This window comes from Choristoneura fumiferana, chromosome 17 (assembly GCF_025370935.1).
Source record: "Choristoneura fumiferana chromosome 17, NRCan_CFum_1, whole genome shotgun sequence".
Lineage (NCBI taxonomy): Eukaryota > Metazoa > Arthropoda > Insecta > Lepidoptera > Tortricidae > Choristoneura > Choristoneura fumiferana.
Genome location: NC_133488.1, coordinates 8,545,709 through 8,568,522, shown reverse-complemented (window position 1 = coordinate 8,568,522; position 22,814 = coordinate 8,545,709). Strand labels below are relative to the sequence as shown.

At 38.2% G+C, this 22,814-nt stretch overlaps 1 protein-coding gene across 1 annotated transcript; it reads left to right on the top strand.

Moving 5' to 3' along the window:
• The first annotated feature begins 13,500 nt into the window (after positions 1-13,500).
• Positions 13,501-22,417, top strand: LOC141437164 (uncharacterized). The gene is made up of 6 exons (XM_074100428.1): positions 13,501-13,755; positions 14,580-14,694; positions 18,955-19,061; positions 19,250-19,489; positions 21,254-21,431; positions 21,884-22,417. Exons 1-6 carry the CDS (start codon positions 13,663-13,665, stop codon positions 22,078-22,080), a joined length of 930 nt encoding a protein of 309 aa, XP_073956529.1. The 5' UTR covers positions 13,501-13,662; the 3' UTR covers positions 22,081-22,417.
• Positions 22,418-22,814: the final 397 nt, after the last annotated feature.

Below are 22,814 nucleotides of genomic sequence, written 5' to 3'. Positions count from 1 at the left end.
GTACCCTAACAGTTTTTTTTAAATTTTTTATTGTACCATTTTGTCGGCATAGTTTACATATATATCCGGGCAAAAATTACAGCTTTCTAGCATTGATAGTCCCTGAGCAAAGCCGTGGACGGACGGACAGACAGACAGACAGACAGACAGACAGACAGACATACATGGCGGAACTATAAGGGTTCCGTTTTTAGCATTTTGGCTCCGGAATCCTAAAAATGATCTGCGTAGGCAAAGATAAAGAAAGAAGAAGTAGCTTTCGACTTATTAGGGGGGAGTTACTATGAGACTTCCTTATTTCTAGACTAAAAATATGGCTGGTCACAATTTAAAATGATCCGTATGGTGTGGGCGACTTCAATAGGGGAAGGGGTTTTTCATACAAAATGTACACATAAAAAGTGGAAATGAAATTGATATTAAAAATGATGTGTGAAATAAATTTGCAAATAATTATGCACCTTACTTAAAAATTACTCATCGGGTTGTGCATAATAAAATCAATAATATTAATATACTTAAGCGTCATTTTTGTGTGATTATCCTTTCTTTATCTTTTACCTAATTTACAAAATTATGTACTTACAGTGCAAATTCGAATATATACTTAAGGTTCTAGGGGAAGCACACGAAATAATTAATTTATCGTGTTTTGCATAAAACTTTTCATAAACTAGCTTCAAAACTGGTAAAAAAAAATGTTTATAGCGAAGTACTTTAGCGAACTGTTACCTATCGTTTACGGCAGTGCTTCGCTATGCACAGATACAAAATGTCACAATTATAACGGGGGTTAATTAAAACATATGCTCATACTGGCTTTTGTCCGCGGCTCCGCCCGCATGGTATTCGGTTATCGCGCGCTTTTCCCTCGGGAACTGTGTCACTCTAGGCCTATGTCACTCTAGGGCCCATAAACTATCTCAATGCCAAAAATCACGTCGATCCGTCGCTCCGTTACGGCGTCTAAGACGGACAAACACAAACATACAAACAGACCTTCGCATTTATAATATTAAGTTAGTATGGATAACTAAAGTATACGCGGACGAAGTCGCGGGCAAAAGCTAGTAATATTATGAATGTGAAAATTTGTGATATTTGTTACTCAATCACGTCTAAATCGCTGAACTGATTTAGATGAAATTCGGTACACAGATAGTTTGAGTCTCGGAAAAGGACATAGGGTAGTTTTTATGCCTGAAAATTGCATAGTTCCAGCGGGTTCGTGATAAAATAATACTAAGCGGACGGAGTCGCGGGCCACAGCTAGTTTATAATATTAGTAGGATTATGTAGAAGGGATTATATAGTTAGTAGGTTAAACTGTCAACAGTTATTTGTTGCCAAAAATGGCTTAGGTACTCTCTAATGGCAACTTTAGCGCGATATGAATCAATTCAAATGTTAACTGGAAGAGTTCCGTTTAAGGGATAAGTTCACTTTTATACATCTTATTATCTGTTAATTTAATGTTTTTTTTATGTACAATAAAGTAAAGAGTTATACAACACAATACAACGCGTCGTGCGAGGTCGTAGATTTTTACGATGCCTCGTCGTATCGCAATTTACTTAGAGTACTTACAAGCCCCGCTACGTCTGGTGTCATTAAACAAGCCACATTATCAATTTGTTTGTCCTAAAACTATAAATACTGAAAGTAAATTATTGACGAGCTAGCGCGCGCGCCTGCAATCTTTTTAACTTTTTAATTTCTCGCTGACCATAAACTATGCAATTAGCCTTCTGATATGTAAGGAATAATGTAGACCTTTTACGGACATTATTGAGAAAATAATATTATTTAATTCCAGAGGGCGGTGGACACAGAAAGTTCGACGCCTGAGCCTACGAAAATCTGCGCGCACTCCACGCCCTGTGGCTGGTCATTCTACAATCAGTACACCAAAATCGTCACGACAGAGATAACTAACGTCTACTAGTTAGTATCCTGAACGTTGCACTGTTGTAATATCTACGTCTATATCGGTCGCGTTATATTATATCCGTGTATATCACATCTAGTCGGCTATCATCATCATCCTAGCCTATTTAACGTCCCACGGGCACAGGCCTCCTCTCACAATGAGAGGGCTTGGGCCGTAGTTCCCACGCGGGCCCAGTGCGGATTAAGAACTTCACACATACCATTGAATTGCTTCGCTGGTTTGTGCAGGTTTCCTCACGATGTTTTCCTTCACCGTAAAGCTCGTGGTAAATTTCAAATGTGATTTCACACATGAATTTCCTAAAAATCACGAGGTGCGAGCCGGGGTTTGAACCCACGCCACGGTCCTCTGCTTGAGAAGCGATAGTTCAAGCCACTAGGCCACCTCACCACGGCTCCTATCGGCCTATCCTATCCTAGAAATAAATCTACAAATAAATAATTAGTAGATGTTAGTAGGTAGGTAGTATAGAAGGAGGTTTGACAATACATCTGAACTAACTTTATCATCAAAAGCGTGTCACACACTACGCAGATACGATAATATTTTATCTGTGTATAAAACCTACCTATCTGTGTATCTGTGTAAAATAACTCTATGCAGATACGATAATATCGACCGCTTACTTTCTCAACCATGTATCTACCCGAGTCGTATACAGAAAATTAATAGATACTTTATTTATCGTACTAAAGATATTAAACAATTTTATGTAGCCCTCTCACTCTCGTATTAAAAGTAATCTTTAAGTGGCAGAGAGGCGGAACGATACCAACTTCGATTTTCGAATTTCGCAGTAGCCCCGCAGGCACAAGGTTGAAAAGGTAAGCGGTAATACGAGATGAAGCATTCACTCTAAGTACCTGGGCGACCGAGCTTTGCTCGGGCTAAAACTCGATAATAAGGGTTTTCCCAGAGATAAGACCAAGCTAGATCGATTTTTCATCCCCGAAAACCCCCACATACCTAGTTTCATCGAAATTGTTAGAGCCGTTTCTGAGATCCCCGAAATATATTACACACATATACAAGAATTGCTCGTTTAAATGTATTAGATACTTAGATAGATAGATTCATTTGTATAAACAGATAATATCCTCACCATCTTTCGATATAATGTTAGTTACCTAAACATTTTTATATTTACACTTTAGACTAAGAACTTGTCACTGTAACCCTCTAGAAAATTTTATGCCAAAGTACGACAAGGTGGTAAAGTGTAAATGTTGCCTATGGATGCAGGGCAATTTTCGCCATTGAATTGAAAATGAACTCGTTCTAGGTTTTATTATAGCAATTAAATTATAAATTTATGACACATTGCCATGGTTAGTTTTAGCTGGCCGCTCACGCTTTTGTGTCATTTATTAGACCCTACATATTATGTTCCTTCATTGGGTCAAAGTACCCTTACGGTATTCGAATGTATAAAAGATGAGTATATTGTTTTTTTTTTTAATTTCCAGTTGCGTGTGCGCTGAAGGCTATAGCTGCGAGGAATACGAGGACGACAGTACCGTTAGTTCTTACGTGAGGAGATGTAAAAAGATATAGCGCGCGCCCCACGTTAGCTGGGTCGCCGCGGACGGTGCAGCTCCCCGAGAAAACCTTTGGTTAATCAATCATTTTATTGTATTTGTGTGACGTGAAACAGGTCAGTAACCGCGGAATGTCATGAATATTGTAAATAACCGCAAAAATACCAGTAAAGTCAAGTACAGGTTTCTCAAAAGGTACCTACAGGATAGATTAGTACACTAAGGGGCTGTTTCACCACTTCACAACTGGCGGTTAGGTGTGATGCCGTCTCTATTTGTTTTGTTCGAATAGACGGAGACGGCATCACATTTAACTGTCGGTTAACACTAATCAATGGATGGTGAAACAGCTCCTAAGGTAATTAATTATAAGAGTATTACTTTGAAAGTTATTTTAAGAACAATTTTCCTCAAAATCGTTACGCGTACCTACACTGCTAGAGGTATCACATAGTAATAACTCTTCAAATTTTGTTACACGTTAAGTTATATTCTAATTTATTCTATGAGTATTACTTTAAGTGTTACTTTTCAAAAATTGCTACGATAAATACTTTAATGCTACAATTATCTCATAATCTAACAAGGGTTTAACTAAAAGTGGCTACAGGTAAGGGTATTATTAGTTCTAGTGTATTACTTTGAGAAGGATTTTCATAAAAAACTGCTACGAGAAAACTATGTTACATTATCACACATAATCTATCAGGGCTCCTTAGTCAACATTTATTCGAGGTTACTAATTTACTAAATTCTATGAGTACTTATTACTTTGAGAGTCATTTTTCAAAAATTGCTACGAGAAAACTATAATGTAACATTATCACACATACTAAATCGATCAGGGATTCGTCAACATTCACTACAACTTAATCTTATGAGTATTACTTTGAGTGTTGTTTTTCAAAAATTGCTACGATAAACACTGCAATGCTACAAGTATCACATATTTATCTAACAGGGTTTAATTAAAAGTTGTGGTTGCTACAGATTACAGTGGTATTTAGTCCTATGGGTATTCTTTTGAGATGGATTTTCTTCAAAAATTGCTACGAGAACACTAATGTTACATTATCACACATAATCTATTAGGGATTCGTTAACGTTACGATTATACCTACTTAATCCTATAATACTTTAAGTGTATTTCCGTCAAAATTCACTTGGGGAAATACTACAACGCTACAGGTATTACATACTTTAGAAGTTTGTCTTCAACAGTTACTAAAAGTTACAATTCACTTAATCGTAGAAGTTTTATTTTCAGACCAATTTCCATTCAATTCCATAACTATCTATAATGATTCAATAGTATATTCATTCGCTGCCAGGTTTTTTTTTTACTACATTTATTGTACTTACATTTATGAGTTGCTGTTGTTGCGACCTGTTTCACGAAAAAACATTACACTGTGTAATACGTTTTGCATTTTATTTCGATATTTTTTGTCAATGTCATTTTGACTGGGTTCATGATTGATGCCCATAAGTTAGCAAGGACTTGTCGCGCTTAGGTCATAATACAAAGACATTTGGTGGTTAATATCTCACTGAATAACTAGAATAATTCCAGAACCGATTTACTTACGGGTAATATTGCATGTTAGGGTATAATAACATTTAATATCCTTAAAAATATACTAAACGTTCGAATATTTTGTAGTTGAATGATAAACATTTAATTCTTTCGTGAATACTATTTTTAAGACTCGAGCATTTAAAGTTACCCGTGTTGATTGTACTAGCAGGATTGTAAACGCTACTGATTGGTCAAAAGAGAGTAGAAGGGAAGTCACACATAAAGTCAGAATATTTACAACTTGATTTATTACACTTATTTACACTTTCTACTCTTTTTTGTCAGGCCAGAAGGCACGGGGTAGGCCCACGTTTTGTGAGCCCAGTATTACGATACCGCCATCAATTTGCGCCTCTAGCAATGTAAGGCCCAGACGTTAAGTTATTATCATATTGCCACAAGAAAAGTACTTAAGGACTAGGTCAGTTAGTTAAGACTTAACAACTAAGTACGCGTCATACTTCTATAATAATTAATATATAATGATCATGATTTATCACGTCATTTTAAAGTTCCTATTTTGTTCGTTTAGTTTCTAGTGTCTAATGTGTGATAGATTAATAATTTAGAAACTTGCTCTGTGTATTAGGTAATTGTAGTTTATTATGATGACATTTTGTGCCGTATTATTACATGTGTTTTAACATTTGATTTTTTAGTATATAAGTATACCTACTGTGAGGAAATAAAATGTTTGATATGAATTGATAGTCTTTGTATTATTTAACAAATCCTTTGGCTAATGCCTATCTAGTATTAACTTGGAGAAGCCACAAAATAACTAATAGTACTACCGTGGAGAAGCTGAGCTAACAAGTTCATAATATATTGTATATAGTATATAAATAGGTAACTTACTAAGGTATCTACTGCATTATTTTTTACTAACCCACATCCCGTACAAGAAAAATTAAGACATAAAATACTAAACTCACTAGTTTCTTATATGAAACGCTAGCATTTTTTTTAGTGTAGTAAATGCGTCTTAAGCATCCAGCTCTATACGGAGAAACAGCGGGTATTTGGGGCTCGTCTTCGAGAGTATACCCACTAAAAACCACACGAGTTTCCTCATTACCATTGTAGGACGCCACGGGACTATAAAGTGACACCGTGACTCCCATATATCGGAATAGAAGTCATCACGTCGACGCTGTGCAATGCAGGCTCGGCTCCCCGCCCGCCCCTCCAGGTGCCGATTATTTATAGAGGTTTACTCCTCGTGGCCATCGAAGCGGCCCACGATCCCTTCCGGCCAGCAAGCCAGGGTTACATCACCCTTACATTGACTTTCATGCCCTCATGTCCTACTACTCTGAAAGCAGTGCGTTACCCAGGGCATGATCGCTTCCGCCCAAATGAGGCTTACCCTTTCCTATCCCTGCCCAGGTCGAACAACTATAGATGTTCGACCTGGCACTTAGATTAGACTTGTCCCCGGCAAAAGAAATCTGCCCTAAGGTGGGACCCTGCCCTATTGGCGAGGCCATGAATGTGGTTCGCTGGATTGGATCACGGGTTCACCTCTCCACCCCGCTTCACCGCTAGTCGGATATTGCCAAAGATAACTTATCCATACTAATATTATAAATGCGTTTGTATTTTTGTGTGTTTGTCCGTCTTTCACGCCGTAACGGAGCGACGGATCGACGTGATTTTTGGCATAGAGATAGTTTATGGGCCCGAGAGTGACATAGGCTTCTTTTTATCCCGGAAAAATGCACCGTTCCCCAGGGAACAGCGCGCGATAACCGAATACCACGCAGGCGGAGCCGCGGGCAAAAGCTAGTTGACAAATAAGTTAGTTAGCTGTTGTTGACCAGGGACGTACTACTTAGGTCTAGCTGGGCGTTCCCCTTCTCCACCCCATGAGGACTAACACCTCGGGTAAAAGGAAGTTGTAACGCCCGAGCATTCGAGAAGATTCCCGACGTCGCACCTCAAAACGCCTATGATTAAACAGAGGCTAGTGGGTTCACCAATAGATGTAGTGCGGATAAGGAATATAAAGTAGGTACTTTAATTTTGGAAATTACTACTATACTATGTTTCTACGGCAGGGGAAAAATTTACTATGGGCAACCTTTCGCATGTACCCATCTCTCAATGTCATGGTAATACATTATGATACAACAAGTTTTATTGTCTTGAGCTGTGTCTTGAGTGACCATTAACAGCCCGTACTTTGAAATTTTTTACTAAGAGCAAATGATAATTCTTAATGTTCGTTTTTTTGCCTGCCGTAGAAACAGAGTACACTTTATACATTTTTCATCACTTAAGCTCTGAAAGTAGGTTGCATTTACCTTGAAATCCGTGTTGTAAATTCGATTTACATCTTTAGGGATGTAAGTAAATTTGAAAATCGAATGGTGGTCCTTTGTATTCACGAACTGGTGTAAACAAGGAGATTGTAATGCGTGATACCTTACCTCCAAACCCGCATGCTGGCATAATGCTGCTGGCCAGTGCTGGCTGAATGTGCCAAAGCCAAAGAGCACTAAAAAAAAACAACAGACGGTTTGGCGCGATAATTTTTTCCGCTCTGTTACAAACTGCGTTATACGTTTATAATAACGGTTTTTCTTCATTTCCTCGCATTTGTGATGAAAAGTAGTGTTCAACTCGAGTGTAAATGTTCAATTACACCCGCGAACTATAAGCACCCTCGCTCTCTTTGCCCGCTCGTGCGCCTAAATATCTTGGGTGTAATTGATCACTTACAATCGTTGTTTATCAATCTACTATTGCTTTTATCATCCTTTGATGTTTTAAATCAAATCTACATTATACTTCTACTTCTATTATTTGCAGGTGGTAGGACCTTGTGCAAGGTCCGCCCGGATTGCTACCACCATCTTGCTCGCTAATCCTGCCGTGAAGCAGCAGTGCTTGCACTGTTGTGTTTCGGCGTGGAGAGTAAGACAGCCGGTGAAATAACTGGCTCTTGAGGTATTCCATCTTAGGCCTCTAGGTTGGCAACGCATCTGCAATACCCTGGTGTTGCAGTTGTCTATGGGCGGTGGTGATCTCTTACCATCAGGAGACCCACTTGCTCGTTAGCCATCCAGTCGAATAAAAAAAAAAAAACTTCATTTTTTTAGCATTAGAAAGAAGGCAAGCGATCTTGACGTGTCTGTTTATTGAAAAACACTTGAAAAATAAGTCACAGCAAATATGTAAACAATTAGCAAAGACATATATGATCATTTACATTATTTTGGTATCATAAGTACCTAGGTAATATAGGTACTGTTTTTTTTACATTTTTCAATAAAAAGACTCAAGATTGTTTACCCTTTTTCAAATGCTAAAAAAAACGAAGTATAAGTGTAATCAGTTTTTTAACCGACTTCAAAAAAGGAGGAGGTTCTATTTTCCGATGTTAGTATTTTTTTTTTATGTTCACCGATTACTCAGTCAATTGTGGACCGATTTTCAAAATTATTTTTTTAATCTAAAGGGTATTCTTTTGAGGTGGTCTTCCCATTGTCACCAAGTCAAGATCTGATGATGGGATCCTAGGGAAATCGAGGGCAAACCTCAAATTTTATAGGCACACCTATGGCGATTTTGGCATTTTTAGCATTAAGATGAGCATTTACCTTCAGAAAGTATCATTTGGTAACCTGGACATGATGAAGAAGACCGTGATGAACAATGGAACTCATCAAAGTCAAAGTCAAAGTCAAAGTCAAAATATCTTTATTCAATTTAGGCTATAACAAGCACTTATGAATGTCAAAAAAAAATCTACCACCGGTTCGGAAAAACCTCTGCTGAGAAGAATCCGGCAAGAAACTCAACGAGGTATATATATATATTTTTTTAAAACAGATTTACAATATTATTAAATGATATGTATACATCAGAAGTATTTAACACAACTTTATTTTTAACACAGTAGGTTCGCTATTTGAAGGGATCGCTAATGCGGATCGGAATTATTTCAAAATATCCCTGTCCATGATATAATCATTAACTTTATAATACGCCAAATCAAAGCTAAGTACCTAATGCTCGCTCGTCTATAAACGATCATGATTAATATACCTAGATAAGCGACTAAGAAGGAGCTTTAAGTTAATGATTCTTTCGAACTGATATGATGCTGAAGCCAGAAGGAGGCAACGGAACTCTGTTTTAAAACAAAGCAACTAAGTCGAGCTTCGGCTTAATAGAATCGTTGTGAGATGCACTTTGGCTACGAATCACTAAAAAGTGAGAAATAATGAAAATTTTTAACAAAAAATAAAACCGACTCCAAAAAAATAAAAATAAAAAACAAAAAATGGAACCGACTACAAAACCCTTGAAAATATTTTTCTAGGTACGTACTAACTTGAAGTCGGTGACTCAGCCAGCACGACCCAGCAGGAGGAATTGAATGAAACCCATAGTATGTAAAAGAGGTAGATGACTAAGTAGTAAGTGGGACACACTCCTGCTGGCTCGTGCTGAGGCACCGACTTCGAGCTAGTACGTACCTAGAAAAATATTTTCAAGGGTTTTGTAGTCGGTTCCATTTTTTGTTATTTTTTTGGAGTCGGTTTTATTTTTTTGATAAAAAATTTCTTTATTATTTCGGTCTTTTTTCTCTTTACTGTCAAGTGTAACCTACTGTTCTTTTTCATTAATTTCTTCGTAGGTGTAACTTTTTAATATGGTTAATTAGCTGGATTCAGGTATTTTTAGGGTTCCGTACCTCTTAAGAATCACTTTGTTGTCAGTCTGGCCGACCTTCGGTCTGTCAAGATCCTTTATCTCGGGAACGGGTGGAGATATCGAGTTGAAATTAAAACCATATACACAAATCTATAGTCCCTTGAAGCTGTGAAAAATCAAATTTCTAATTAATTGAATCAGACGTTACTTTGCGGAGGTCCATATCAATGAACTAAAACAATAACTTTGCTCACCCGCGACCTTATGATAGCTCGTTTATGCAAGATATGCGTGTTCATGCAGCTCCTCCACCTCCACACTGTAAGAACACACACAAATCATACAAACCCATCTATCACCACCACCACACTACACTGACGAGTTTCGTACCTACTCAAACAGAGCTCATCTTCAGAGCAACACAACCGTAAACCATGCTACCAGATGTTAACGTACGTTTGTTAGTCCATAAGATGTCTAAAAAACGTACGTTTGTTAGTCTAACGTATCTAGGTCGCGGGTTAGCAAAGTTATTGTTTTAGTTCATTCAAATTTCTAAGTTAACTTTAAAAAAAATACGGCCGTCTATGCCGCAAAAAAACGTATAAGTATTTCGACACTCAAAGGAATCAAAAGTTGTAGGGTAGGAGTGAGGGTAGGTATACTTTCCGTTGACGTACAACTATATAATTTGGACAGATAAGTATAAAAAAATACAACGTAATTGATAACCTCCTCCTTTTTTTGAAGTCAGTTATAAATACCTACACATTCGTACGGGTACGAATGTGTATGTATTTATTTATACCCTCGGTGTGGGAGTCAGACCCGCACTTGGCCAGTTTTTTTTTAAATTTATTCTCAAAAACAAAAAAGGAAACACCAAAATACTTATAAGTAACTAAATAGCTCTGCCAAACTGCGTGGCAGTTTGTTGGCAGAAAGTGAAAATCTCTCATTGAACAAGAGATTTTCATATTACTATTACCTATAATTTTGTTCACTCTTTTATTGGATTAATTACTAAGACTGATAGATATATTATCGATATGATTTCCAATTCCTTTTTTGCATTTACGATTCTTACAAATATAGTCTTGTCAGTTTTTACCATACACCACTGATGTCATTACCAACATCGCACTTGCATTCCCGTAACATTTATTACCATTACCGTATTCCGTACTTGATAAAATGATGAACCGAATTTGATAAAACATGCCTAAGAACCATTGCTAGAAAACCTACTTTCAATTTAAAAAAAACGCATACAAATCGGTCCACCCGTTCAAGAGCTACGGTGCCACAGACAGACAGACACACACACACACACACACACACACACACACACACACACACACACACGCAGACATACAGACACACAAACACACATAACGGTCAAACTTATAACACCCCTCTTTTTACGTCGGAGGTTAAAAAATGAACTGCCCATATCTCTGTAAATTTTGCGTAGGTATCATTTAAAAAAAGTGTTTGTTTTTGATATTTCTTACTATGACTTAGGGAAAAAAATTAAAAGCAAAAAAGAATGAACCTTTTTCATTATTAACTACTAGCAAAATAAAAAAGCGTAATAAAGTGTTTGTCATGACCTTGTGTTTTATAAAAATATCCTATATAACTTATCAGCTGTATAATGCTATACAGCACTTCAGTAATATTATAACGTGTTGTAAATGTTAACATTGCATTCTTAAATCATGCCTTTAACGCAGCACTACAATGTATAAAATAATTGTTTCTGTTACGTCACTGAACAGCTAGGTTGTGCTACAAATTTATGTTATTGTCGCTCCCAAATAATGATTATGGTGCAAGTGTTAAAGTTGTTAAAAAAATACTTTGATAGGATAATAAGGTACTATTACCGAATACCGATGTATGGCTGTTATGTATTGCATTTGTAGAATAAACATTTCCAAATGGCTACCATGTGACAGATACTATAGTTGCCCGGAAGATACCATTTAAACACTGAAACGTCTTGTAATCAGTTTTCTGGTTACTGTTATGTCTCATAGTAGAGTTAAAGAGTTTTTTTACTTTAATTTGGTCTGCATTTTACCACTTTTAATCGACCTTAATGTCCAATTGCAGAAACTTAAAATCTTTTTTATGACAAGTTAGCCATTATGGTGTAATATAGTACTAAGTATAGTTGTATACCTACTAAGCATATTGTATAGTATTCGAGATTATTATATACATATTATAATTTAAAAAAAAATTAAGAGGTGGCTTGAAAATTTTGTACACTAATATAATGAATACTAGCTTTTGCCCGCGGCTTCGACCGCATGGAATTTGGTTATCGCGCGCTGTTCCCTCGGGAACTGTGCATTTTCCCGGGATAAGAAATAGCCTATGTCACTCTCTGGCCCATAAACTATCTCTATGCCAAAAATCACGTCGATCCGTTTCGGCGTGAAAGACGGACAAACATACAAACACACAAACACATACACTTTCGCATTTATTATATTAAGTACCTATGGATAGTACTGTAATAAAGAGTGCTGTTTAAGAATGTAAAATGTTGGTTATGGATCCTTTATTGGCAAAGCGGTTTGACCCATGGCCTCCCAAACAGAGGATCGTGGGTTCAGATCTGAGCTGACATCCACCGTTGGTATAAATTCATGTGCGAAATTACATTTAATATTTACCACAATTTTGTAGTGAAGAAACACATCGTGAGGAAAGCTGTACAAACCAGCGGAGCAATTTAATTTTGTGTTTGAAGTTTCCAATCGGCACTGGGCCCGAGTGAGAACTACGGCTCAAGCCCCTTTCATTCTGAGAGGAGGCCTATGTCCAGTAGTGAGACGTACACGGTCTGGGATAATAATGATGCTTTACCTAAAGCGGTTGACAATCCACACTAATAGTATAAATGCGAAAGTGTGTTTGTATGTTTGTCCGTCTTTCACGTCGAAACAGAGCGACGGATTGACGTGATTTTTGGCATAGAGATAGTAAATCGGCCAGAGAGCGACATAGGCTACTTTTTATCACGGTAAAATGCACAGTTCCCGAGGGAACAGCGCGCGATAACCGAATTCCACGCGGACGAAGCCGCGGGCAAAAGCTAGTAGGTACTACATAATAAAAGTACCGCCATGTAGAATACTGTTTAGAAACGTATATCTAAACTTTGATCATGGAAAATAACAATACCAGTATCTGGTAAAACTCGGTACCAAGCATTTTCCCAGAGATAAGACCAAGCTTGATCGATTTTTCATCTCCCTACATACCAAATTTCATCGAAGTTCGGAGCCGTTTCCGAGATTCTGATTATATATATAGAACTAGCTTTTTCCCGTGGCTTCGCCCGCGTGGAAGTCTGTAATCGCGCGCTGATTCCTCGGGAACTGTGCATTTTTCCGGAATAAAAAGTAGCCCACGTCACTCTCTGGCCCATAAACTATCTCTATGCCAAAAATCACGTCCATTCGTTGCTCAGCTTCGACGTGAAAGACGGACAAACATGCATACAAACACACACACTTTCGCATTTATAATATTAAGTAAGGATTTTTCGTTTAAAGGTTAGATAGAATAGAATAGATAAATAGATACCTAGATAATTGTATTGTATAGATACTTATAGCTCTATTGATTGTTATTCTTACTAAACTAAATAGGTAATTGTGGTGGAATGCGGGTACATAGGTATTAACGGCACTGGTCGTATGCCATGGGACGCAATTGAGGGTAGACGCATAACGCACACTCGCGTCGCCCAACTTGTTTACCACTTTGATGCGCATATTTTTTCTATGAATGTAGTTACTTATATAAATTACGGTGCATCTCGAACGTTCTTTTCTTTCCGTGTCGTGCGCGGAATCGTAACGCTGTCTCACTCCATAAGTTTTCATTTTGTTGGTTTATAAATCTGGAGTATGGATTCTTTGCCGTTTAATTATAACAATAATAAAATGGAGGACTCTAAACCTATTTTTACAACAGCTAGTGACACTGTGCCTACCAACACGGTAAGTTTTTCGTTCTGATTATTTTTACAAGCTTTTTAGTTTCACATGTCCTGTTGTCTGTCTGTGTGTAATCAAATCTTGCAAGTTAAATTTGAGCAACTTCCAGTAGTCAGATTGACTTGAATACTTGATGTAAATTGCGTGACAGTACAATAATCTACTCTAGCGACATCCTGGTAGTCCAGCCAGGATCGTCTCCGCAGGACGGAACTCTTCAACGGTTAATAGCATCGAATTGAAATTTGGTATGCAGCTTGTATTAAAAATGAAATTTTTATGGTTAGATTATTTATCGTATTTTGAGGCATTTTACCGTTCTAAGGGATCTTTGTCAATAAAATTTCTAAGTTTTGTTTGAGATTGTACCTAAGTGCAGAACTGTGGTGCAGATAAGTACCACCACGAGATTATTTGGGTGAAAAATGATCATCCGTGGGTTTGGGCCTTCAAATTGCACATATTTAATGAAATAAAACCGGATAACTCACGTCTAAAATCGAGTTTGTGCCCGGTTCACATTATTCCAGTAAAACGTGCCAGTAGCAATACATTGCGAGGTCACAATCCAAACGAGTCGCACAAGATCGATCGAGCACCGCAGTGTCATGCTTGAATGGTTTTACTGGAATAATGTGATCCGGGAAGAAGCTACCGGACTGATATGGTTTATTGAATCAGGCGTTACTTTGGGCGTTGCTCTGTTGAGTCGCGGGTGAGCAAATTGATTGTTTCAGTTCATTGGACTGATGTGGTTCAGACTGACGTCAGAATGACAAAGTCGTCCATTACAGCACCGGAATGATGATGATTGTTTGGTTTGGCAGGAAAGTTTTGCGCCGTCAAGTAACAGGAGCATGCCGGCCGGTGCACAAGAGTTCTTTCCGGGCAACGAGTTGTTGAACATGCTCGCGCAACAGGAGCCTCGCGTCGGCGATACAGGTAGGAAGAGGTTTTTTAGGTTAAGTCGATGATGAGAGGCAGGTACATATATAAATAAATACTTATCTAGGACAATTAACACCAACTGTCCTAGTTGCAAACTAAGCAAAGCCTGCACTCTGGGTTTTTATTGATTTCCGTTAACTTTTAAGGCCAAATCGAATTCATATAGTATAAACTTCACAAACTTGATAAATGAAAAATTTTATAACAAAAAAATTGCACCGACTACAAAAAACCATGAAAATAATTTTCTACCAGTCTGAAGTCGGCGCCTCAGCACGAGCCGCAGGAGTGGACCTATAGTCGTCTACTTCACCTACATACCTACTTATATATTAGACTTCAATCACTCCTGCTGTGTCGTGCTGAGGCACAGCGAAGCGAAGTTATGAAGCGGCAAAACTGGACGCGGCAGCGACGCTAGTTTATTGTCACTCACAACGAGACGCCCGTGGTAGGTAAAATTAAAAATAGTATTACAGTGCCTATTTTAGTTGTTTAAAATTTTTAATACCTGAAGGCATATTAATGGATTTATTATTTTTAAATGATTTTGATATAAAATATAATTATGATTGGTTATTTGGAGTCTTTTTGTATTTTTTATTTCAACTCCAAATTTGTTACTTTTACGGGTATCCCGTGAAACCATATCGAAAATACAAACTGAGACATGGATGAGTGCTGCTGCATAAGTAGCGTAGTAGAAATAAGCAACCTGAGATATGTATGCATAGGAAAAATTCGTGTCTAAATTCCTGTCCAGCGGTGGTGTAGGGGTTATAGCACGCAGCACGGATTGCTGAGGACCTGGGTTCGATTCCCAGCGCTGGTCTCTTTTTCTGGTTTTTCTGTGCATCCATGTCTCAGTTTGTATTTTCGATATAAAATATAATCACAATAATTTTAAATGTATTTTTTTATTTATAAAATCGATTTACTTCAAAACGGTTTTTATAGTCTATGGTCATTCATTACGAATGGCACATCACTAAGTGGGCGGTGCCCGTCCATGAAGTACCTACGGTATTCTCTGTAGTACATTGTACCGAAAATTATTGTAAAACTTCACGAGCGTGATCTGTCAAAAGTTAAATAAACGATTGGAACGAAGTTGCTAATGTCACTTCGATACACATTTGAATCTTCAGGAAAACAACGAAAACCGCCGCAATTCTAGTTGTCTACGTACCTACTACATTACTGCGAGGTGTTGCATGATATGCATATCTAACTACCTACTTAGGAGCTATCCATAAAGAACGTGTCGGCAATTTTGACCAGTTTTAGCCTTTATTACTTATTATGTTAATAACCTAACCAACAAAAAGTTGTAAAATCCCGACTTGATCACTTCAAAGTTCAATATCCCCAAAACGGCTGAACCTATTTTAATGAAACATGTCAAAGAACCATCGCTAAAAACCTGCTTTCAAATATAAAAAAAAACCGCATTCAAATCTGTCCACCCGTGTAAGAGGTACGGTGCCACAGACAGACAGACACACATAGCGATCAAACTGGATCGCTATGGATGGATCGGGGGTTATTAAACTGAGAATTAAATGATCTGATCTGTGAAGGAAAGTCAGCGGTAGGTCAAGACTTATCTAGCACGAGATAGGCTATAATATAATCGACATTTTCGTATTATTATTTTAGCTAAGTAGGTAGATAGGTATATACAATATATCTACGTAACTATACTCTTTTATCAATAGCGTTGCACTTTATACATACTTACTCGTATCAAGGTCAGGGCTAGATGTAGAATGAGTCAGGTCATTTATTTTAGATTAAATAAGTAGGTAATTCGCTCTATTTAATTTTTATTAAGTAATTATTAACTTGCAAAAAGCCCTCTCAATTCAAGAGGAGGCCTGTGCCCAGCTGTGTGATGTATATAGGATGGAATGATGATGATAACTTGCAAGAAAACTTTAGTGTAGTTTGGCTCAGGAAGGTTAGGTACCATACTAAATAATATTATACTTAAATGCTAAAGTAAAGTTTGTTTGTACCGCTTTCACGACTAACTACTGAATCGGTTGCCGTGGTATTTTGCTAATATATTAGAAGAACATAAGATCCTCCGAACTGAACTGATTATATTAATTCTTTCACTAACAAAACCTGCACCGACTGTTTTACCTAACAACTAGTAGCGGACTCTGAATATTTTCGTTACGTAACCCAGAGAGTAAAGAAAATGTAATTTATGTAGATGTATTAACAATACGGTATTTGACTGTTTTGTATATGTTTTATAAATTAAAGCTACACAATGCCTGTTATCGAATAGAGCAACAATTATTAAGCTACCTTTACAAATAACAAAGTTATAAAGGTTTGAAATTCAAGATTAGACAGAGAAAGACATACTGGCATGTGACGTCACACGCCAGTACCGCCATACTTGCCGCATAGAGAAAAGCTTTTGAGAAAGAGTCAGGTATATAGATTTTTCAAAAAATCACTATAAATCCAATTTTCAACCAATTTCAGTTTTCTCTTCGCTAAACACTGTCTGTACATCTATATTTTCATAATAATATTAAGATATGGCAAATTCAGGAGTTATCAAATACCGTATTCTAAGTATTCAAATTTCCAAAATAAACTTTAAATAAAACACAATCCGGTTAAATTTTAAAATGAGAAAATTTCTAATTATTTAAATTTAATTTTAAAGGTGGCTCCGAAGCGGTAACGTTTCGTGTGGTCTGCCTACCCCATTTTAGGAATACAGGCGTGATGTTTGTGGTGCGATAGGTAGTTTAGGTAGGAACCTCCAGCTTTGCCGTGCATGTCATCACGTGTTCATCACCTATAAAATTTAAGGCAACCCTGCGAGAATCGTGACTACTGGCACAGAATATATAATAGTACTAACGTACTCGTAATAAAAGTCCATACTCGTCTAATATTATAATGTGACATGAACCTACAAGAGGTTATGGTAACATGAACCGTAAGATTTTATTTGTTGTGAAAACCGCTGCCCCCGATTGCGTAGTAATGATGAACGTACGACAATGGGAGCGATTTGTTATTCGACTACGATGATGGGTGAAGTAACTCTGTCTGTTCCGGTATCAGTCGAACCTCCTGGTATTCCACTGTCAAGGGGCTGAAATAGGGTCTTAGTTTATATCTCCAAAACAACCTTAAGGGGTCGTGGGGTGAACTGACTGGAGTGATGGATGAAATTTGGTATGGATATATTAAATTTTTATTAATTGCAAGATCACTAAATACTTGGTACGTCCCAGAGTGGTCATTAATATCGACTAAAGCCAAAGCGATCAAGTTTTGGTCCCACTGAGGACAGATCCACTGAAGCATCTATAATTTGCAATCTTTAAGCATTGTAATTTTAATTATAGATCTCTCACTCATCGTACGAAACACAGTAGCAGGACTAGCCAGCTCCTGCTTCACGTCGATATTCTGTGAGAGTGTGGTACTACCCGGTCGAGCCCGCCTATTCGTACTGCGAACCAAGAACTGGCTACAGTGCGGCTCTACCACTAACAATTAACAATATAATTAAAAATAAAAACAAAAAATGCTTAGTGCACCTTTCTGAGAATGACCCTAAACTGAAATACTCAATATTTACAAGTCAATTCAATCTAAGGACTGTCAAGTGCGTCATAGAATAATCGTGAGATAGACGTATGCAGTGACAAGTCCGCACTGTTTTCGTGAATTGTCAAATCAGTTAAATATACAACTTACGATTCTATGCCAGTCAGACAAGGTTTGTTGTTGCAGTCTGGATACATATTTATGAATCAAACGGCGTATACAAATATTGCCAAATTGGTGTGGTTATATATGTATATGGAACCCATTCATGTATACTTTTTTTGGCTACGAGGTGGATACATTTAAATGGAATTTATTTAAGTATGCAACTTTCTGAAGCATTTTGTGATTACATAATACTGAAACAGTTTAATGAATACAATTTTTTGGTGTCAGTAATAGATACATATTTATGATGAAAATGTGTGGCTACATATTTTTCAATTTTTTTTGTGTATACATACTTTTAGACGTGACTGTACCTACATTCTGAGGCCGTATTATCTGACTATACATGGCATCTAGGTTTAGGTGTCTAACGCCGGGTTGAGACTAGCAAGAAAAATCGTGCAAGTTGCAATACATTGAGAGGCCGTAAAGTCAACAAGTTTGAAGTGTTCAATCGAGCGCCGCAATGTAATGCAACTTGCACTATTTTTCTTGCAGGTCTAAACTGGGCTTTACGCGCTGACTTTCGCGATTGCTTTTCTAATTCTAATCTCGTCTTAAACGGTGTGACAGAAAAAAGTGATGACAACGATTGTGATTTTGTTGTGATTCTGAGTGTGTTGTCAATTAGGCTGCGTTTCCACCTAAGAGTGAGGATGTGTTGCAAGATATGTTGTTCATGAACCAATAGAAACTCTTCATTTCGCATCGCACAGCATATCTCTGGTGGAAACAGCTGAGTGGAGCGAGGTGAGGTAAATGAAGCGTTTCTATTGGTTCATGAAAAACACATTTCTTGCAACACATCCTTGTACATCTCTGGTGGCAACAGAGCCTAAGGCTTCTGGATATTTTAATCTTGCCTGTAACTGTTCCTGGGCCAGGTCTGTCTTCAGCCAACAACTACGTGTCGATGCTGACGCGCGAGCAGTTGTCTCTGCTGCGCTGCATCCGGCCCAGTCTGCTCTACGAGTTCCTGCAGGAGGTGCTCAAAGCGCGCACCGAGAAGCGCTCGCGCCGCGGCCTGCCTAATGTAAGGATTAGGTGTACTGCCGTTTCGGCAAAATATTTTTCGCCAAATTTCACTTCCCAAAAAACTTATCGCAGTAGTTTCATTTCCCAAACGAATCTTCAGCATAATAACATTTCGCATTTTATTCATTTGGTCAAATTATCATTTGGCATAATTTTACATTCATCATCCCAGCCTATATACGTCCCACTGCTGGGCCAGTGCGAATCGGGAACTTCACACGCACCATTGAATTGCTTCGCAGGTTTCCTCACGATGTTTTCCTTCACTGCAAAGCTCGTGGTAAATTTCAAATGTAATTCCGCACATGAATTTCGAAAAACTCAGAGGTGCGAGCCGGGGTTTGAACCCACGACCCTCTGTTTGCGAGGCGATAGGTCAAACCACTAGGCCACCACGGTTTTTTTTTAATTTTACATTGTCAAGTTTTATTATGACATTATGACAAAAAATGTTCGTTCAAAATGACACTTCGCACATAAACCAACCACAGAAACCAACTGCTACCAGAAAAGTAGGTTAGGTTAGGTTAGAACTGCGTCCCCCACAGAAACGAACTGCTAATAGAAAAATTTGTTTCTCTTTTCTTTTTTTGTAAATGTAAGTTTATTAATTATGCCATGCAATATTTTGGGAAGAGAGCTTTATGCCAAACGATACATTTGACTAAATAATACTTGGTAATATGAAACATGGGTAAGTAATTATTTTTGAAACAATAATTTGCGAAAAAAAATTACTAACTGTAAAATTGCGATAAGTTGTTTTAACAAATGATTTTTTAAGATTGGTATTTTTGGAATCTTTTTGTATTTTTTATTTCAATTCATTTTGTGCATCTATATTTCAGTTTGTATTTTCGAAATGATTTTTTGCCAAATGATAATTTGAGTAAAATATATTGGGATCTGTTACTTTGGGAAAAGTTTTTTGCCCATATATTAGTAATCCAAACCTTTAACCTCTTCACCGCCACACAACAAATGAAGTGACATGCTCTGTATGCCACAGAAAAAACAGCGACAAATGAACATGATTTTTAATTCCATTGCAGTATTCATTTAGAGTTGAATGTTGGTCATGTATAGATGAACGTGGCGTGCGAGGCATTCCAGCTGTCACGACTGGGTGACTGGCGGTGAAGAGGTTAAAGGCGGGAACATACCACCGAAACGCGACGCCACACTACGTCGTCCGACGCATGTCTATCTGCACTTGACCATAATAATATATGGGGCTGATTATTTAGTACCTACTTATACACGTTGTATGGCGTGTGCAAGCGTGGCGCGGCGTCGGGTTTTAAATACTATGTCCGCACCATAATTAATTAATAGAAAATTCAATTACTTGACGATCTCTTTCATGCACCGTTTTTCTACTCCAGTGCGCAAGTCTAGTGCGGATTTTGTTTTTGCTTTGTTGTTTTGCCTGTTTTTTAGGCGTTGTTCTAAATGGTCATGTCACGAACGATAACTTGTGTTATGACGCGACCATGCGATATATTTATCTTCAACTTTTAAAAGAGCAATATTACTTATGAAGTATGTGGGTGTGTCTCAAGAGCGAACTATCGATCTAGCTTGGTTTTATCTCGAATTTTACCCAGAGCGACGTTCGATCGCTCAGGTAATGTCTACTCAATGTGCTAATTGAGTTTCAATGCGCGATGAAAACGCAACACTACAAGCGCAAAGGTAAACTAGGACAGGTCTAACTAAGCTAACTCACGGAGGTGAATGTTGAAGTCTTTCCCTATTCCAGGAATGCGCGTTCTGCAAGAACAACGGCGAGAATGAAGAATGCTACACGTCGCATGCGCTGAAGGACTGGCGCGGGCGCGTGCTGTGCCCCGTGCTGCGAGCTTTCCGCTGTCCACGTTGCGGCGCCACCGGCGACCGCGCGCACACCATCAAGTACTGCCCGGAGAACGGCGACCACGGTACGTTCGTACACTCTTAATATAAGCGTCAGTGTAACGGCAAGATACGAATGGGTCACAGAGATTGTTACCTGGCTGATCCCAACCAACTAATGGCCCACACTGCATTATTTTGCTTAGTCAGTCAGTTAGTTAGCTTTGCTAAGGCTCTGCTAACACTGCATTGTAAATACGGCAGTTTATATAGGTACATATTTGTACGGAAACTTCGGTGAGAGTATATGGTTAGCTACTTAGCCTCACTGTCAGTTAATTTTAAGCCATCAAGAACTTATCGCCAAGTCGCGAAACACCCGCAATCAGATTTGCATATTCTTCGCACTATTAGAAATCTCTAAAAAGGGATAAGTTTGCCTTTGCACATGTATTTCAACGTTTGCGAATTGTTTGTTTCTTTGTTTGTACCATAAAAGTTTACATACATACCTAACCCATTACTGTATGCCCTTCAGAGCGCCACAGCGGCCTGTCATCTCGCCGCCGCGGGCCCCAGTCGGCCTCCTTGCTGCTCGGCAATGCCGGCCTCTCGTCCGGTTCCAGCGGCCCCGCCTCCTGCCCTCCGACCCCCGCGCCGCCGGCCCCTTCGCCCTCGCCGGCTTCTGGGGCCTTTTCACCGTCCCCCTGGTGGTCTTCTTATGGCTTCAACTAAAACACAAATCTTCCCAACGAAAGAAAAAACGGTTCTATGTAGATACGGCACGCTACTTTGTCACAGATGTTAAAGCATATTAAATTGCGTGTGTGAAAAGGATGGATGCATCAAACCCGGGAGATTATGCTAGAGCCTTTGATAAACACTGTTTTGTTGGGTACGGTTTGGTAAGTTAAGTTTCATTTGAACGTTATGTAGTCGCGCGCGCGACGTTAAAATGGAACTTCAATTTACAAACATCGAATATTGGCTTCAATGCTGGTGTCGACTTCGCGTTGACATCAAAGTTCGGGATATTCCCGAGCACTGGCATTGCAGTCAAGATTCGAAATTTGTTAGTATATTTAGATAGTATAGAAAGTTGCTGAAGCAACGCTGAACGTTGACTTAGTTTTGATTTCTTTGATTCCATGAGGTCGAAATTTAGTTAACATTCTTTTACAAATTATTTTCATAGATATAACAATCCTAAGGCCTTAGTGATAGATATTTTAAGATTCTAAGAGTTCGTATTAAATGCTATTCATGAATAGCAAGTTTGTTGGATGTTGAACTTATAATAATAATATTGTTACGATTGCCTGAGGGCACGACAGTGGTATGTTGCTGGACATCGATTTGCGCACTAAGAATATTTTCTGATAATCATACATTATCTGTTGGGGTTGATTTCTATTTCTATTTCTACTGAACTGTTACCTTTCTACGAGTTCGTAGGAGAACCAACTGTT

Excerpts from the sequence above, each read along its gene's own strand:
- LOC141437164 (XM_074100428.1), top strand. The coding sequence starts at position 13,663 with ATGGATTCTTTGCCGTTTAATTATAACAATAATAAAATGGAGGACTCT. Across the intron at positions 13,756-14,579 it reads ACACTGTGCCTACCAACACG|GAAAGTTTTGCGCCGTCAAG; the intron begins GTAAGTTTTTCG and ends TTGGTTTGGCAG. Across the intron at positions 14,695-18,954 it reads GCCTCGCGTCGGCGATACAG|GTCTAAACTGGGCTTTACGC; the intron begins GTAGGAAGAGGT and ends TTTTTCTTGCAG.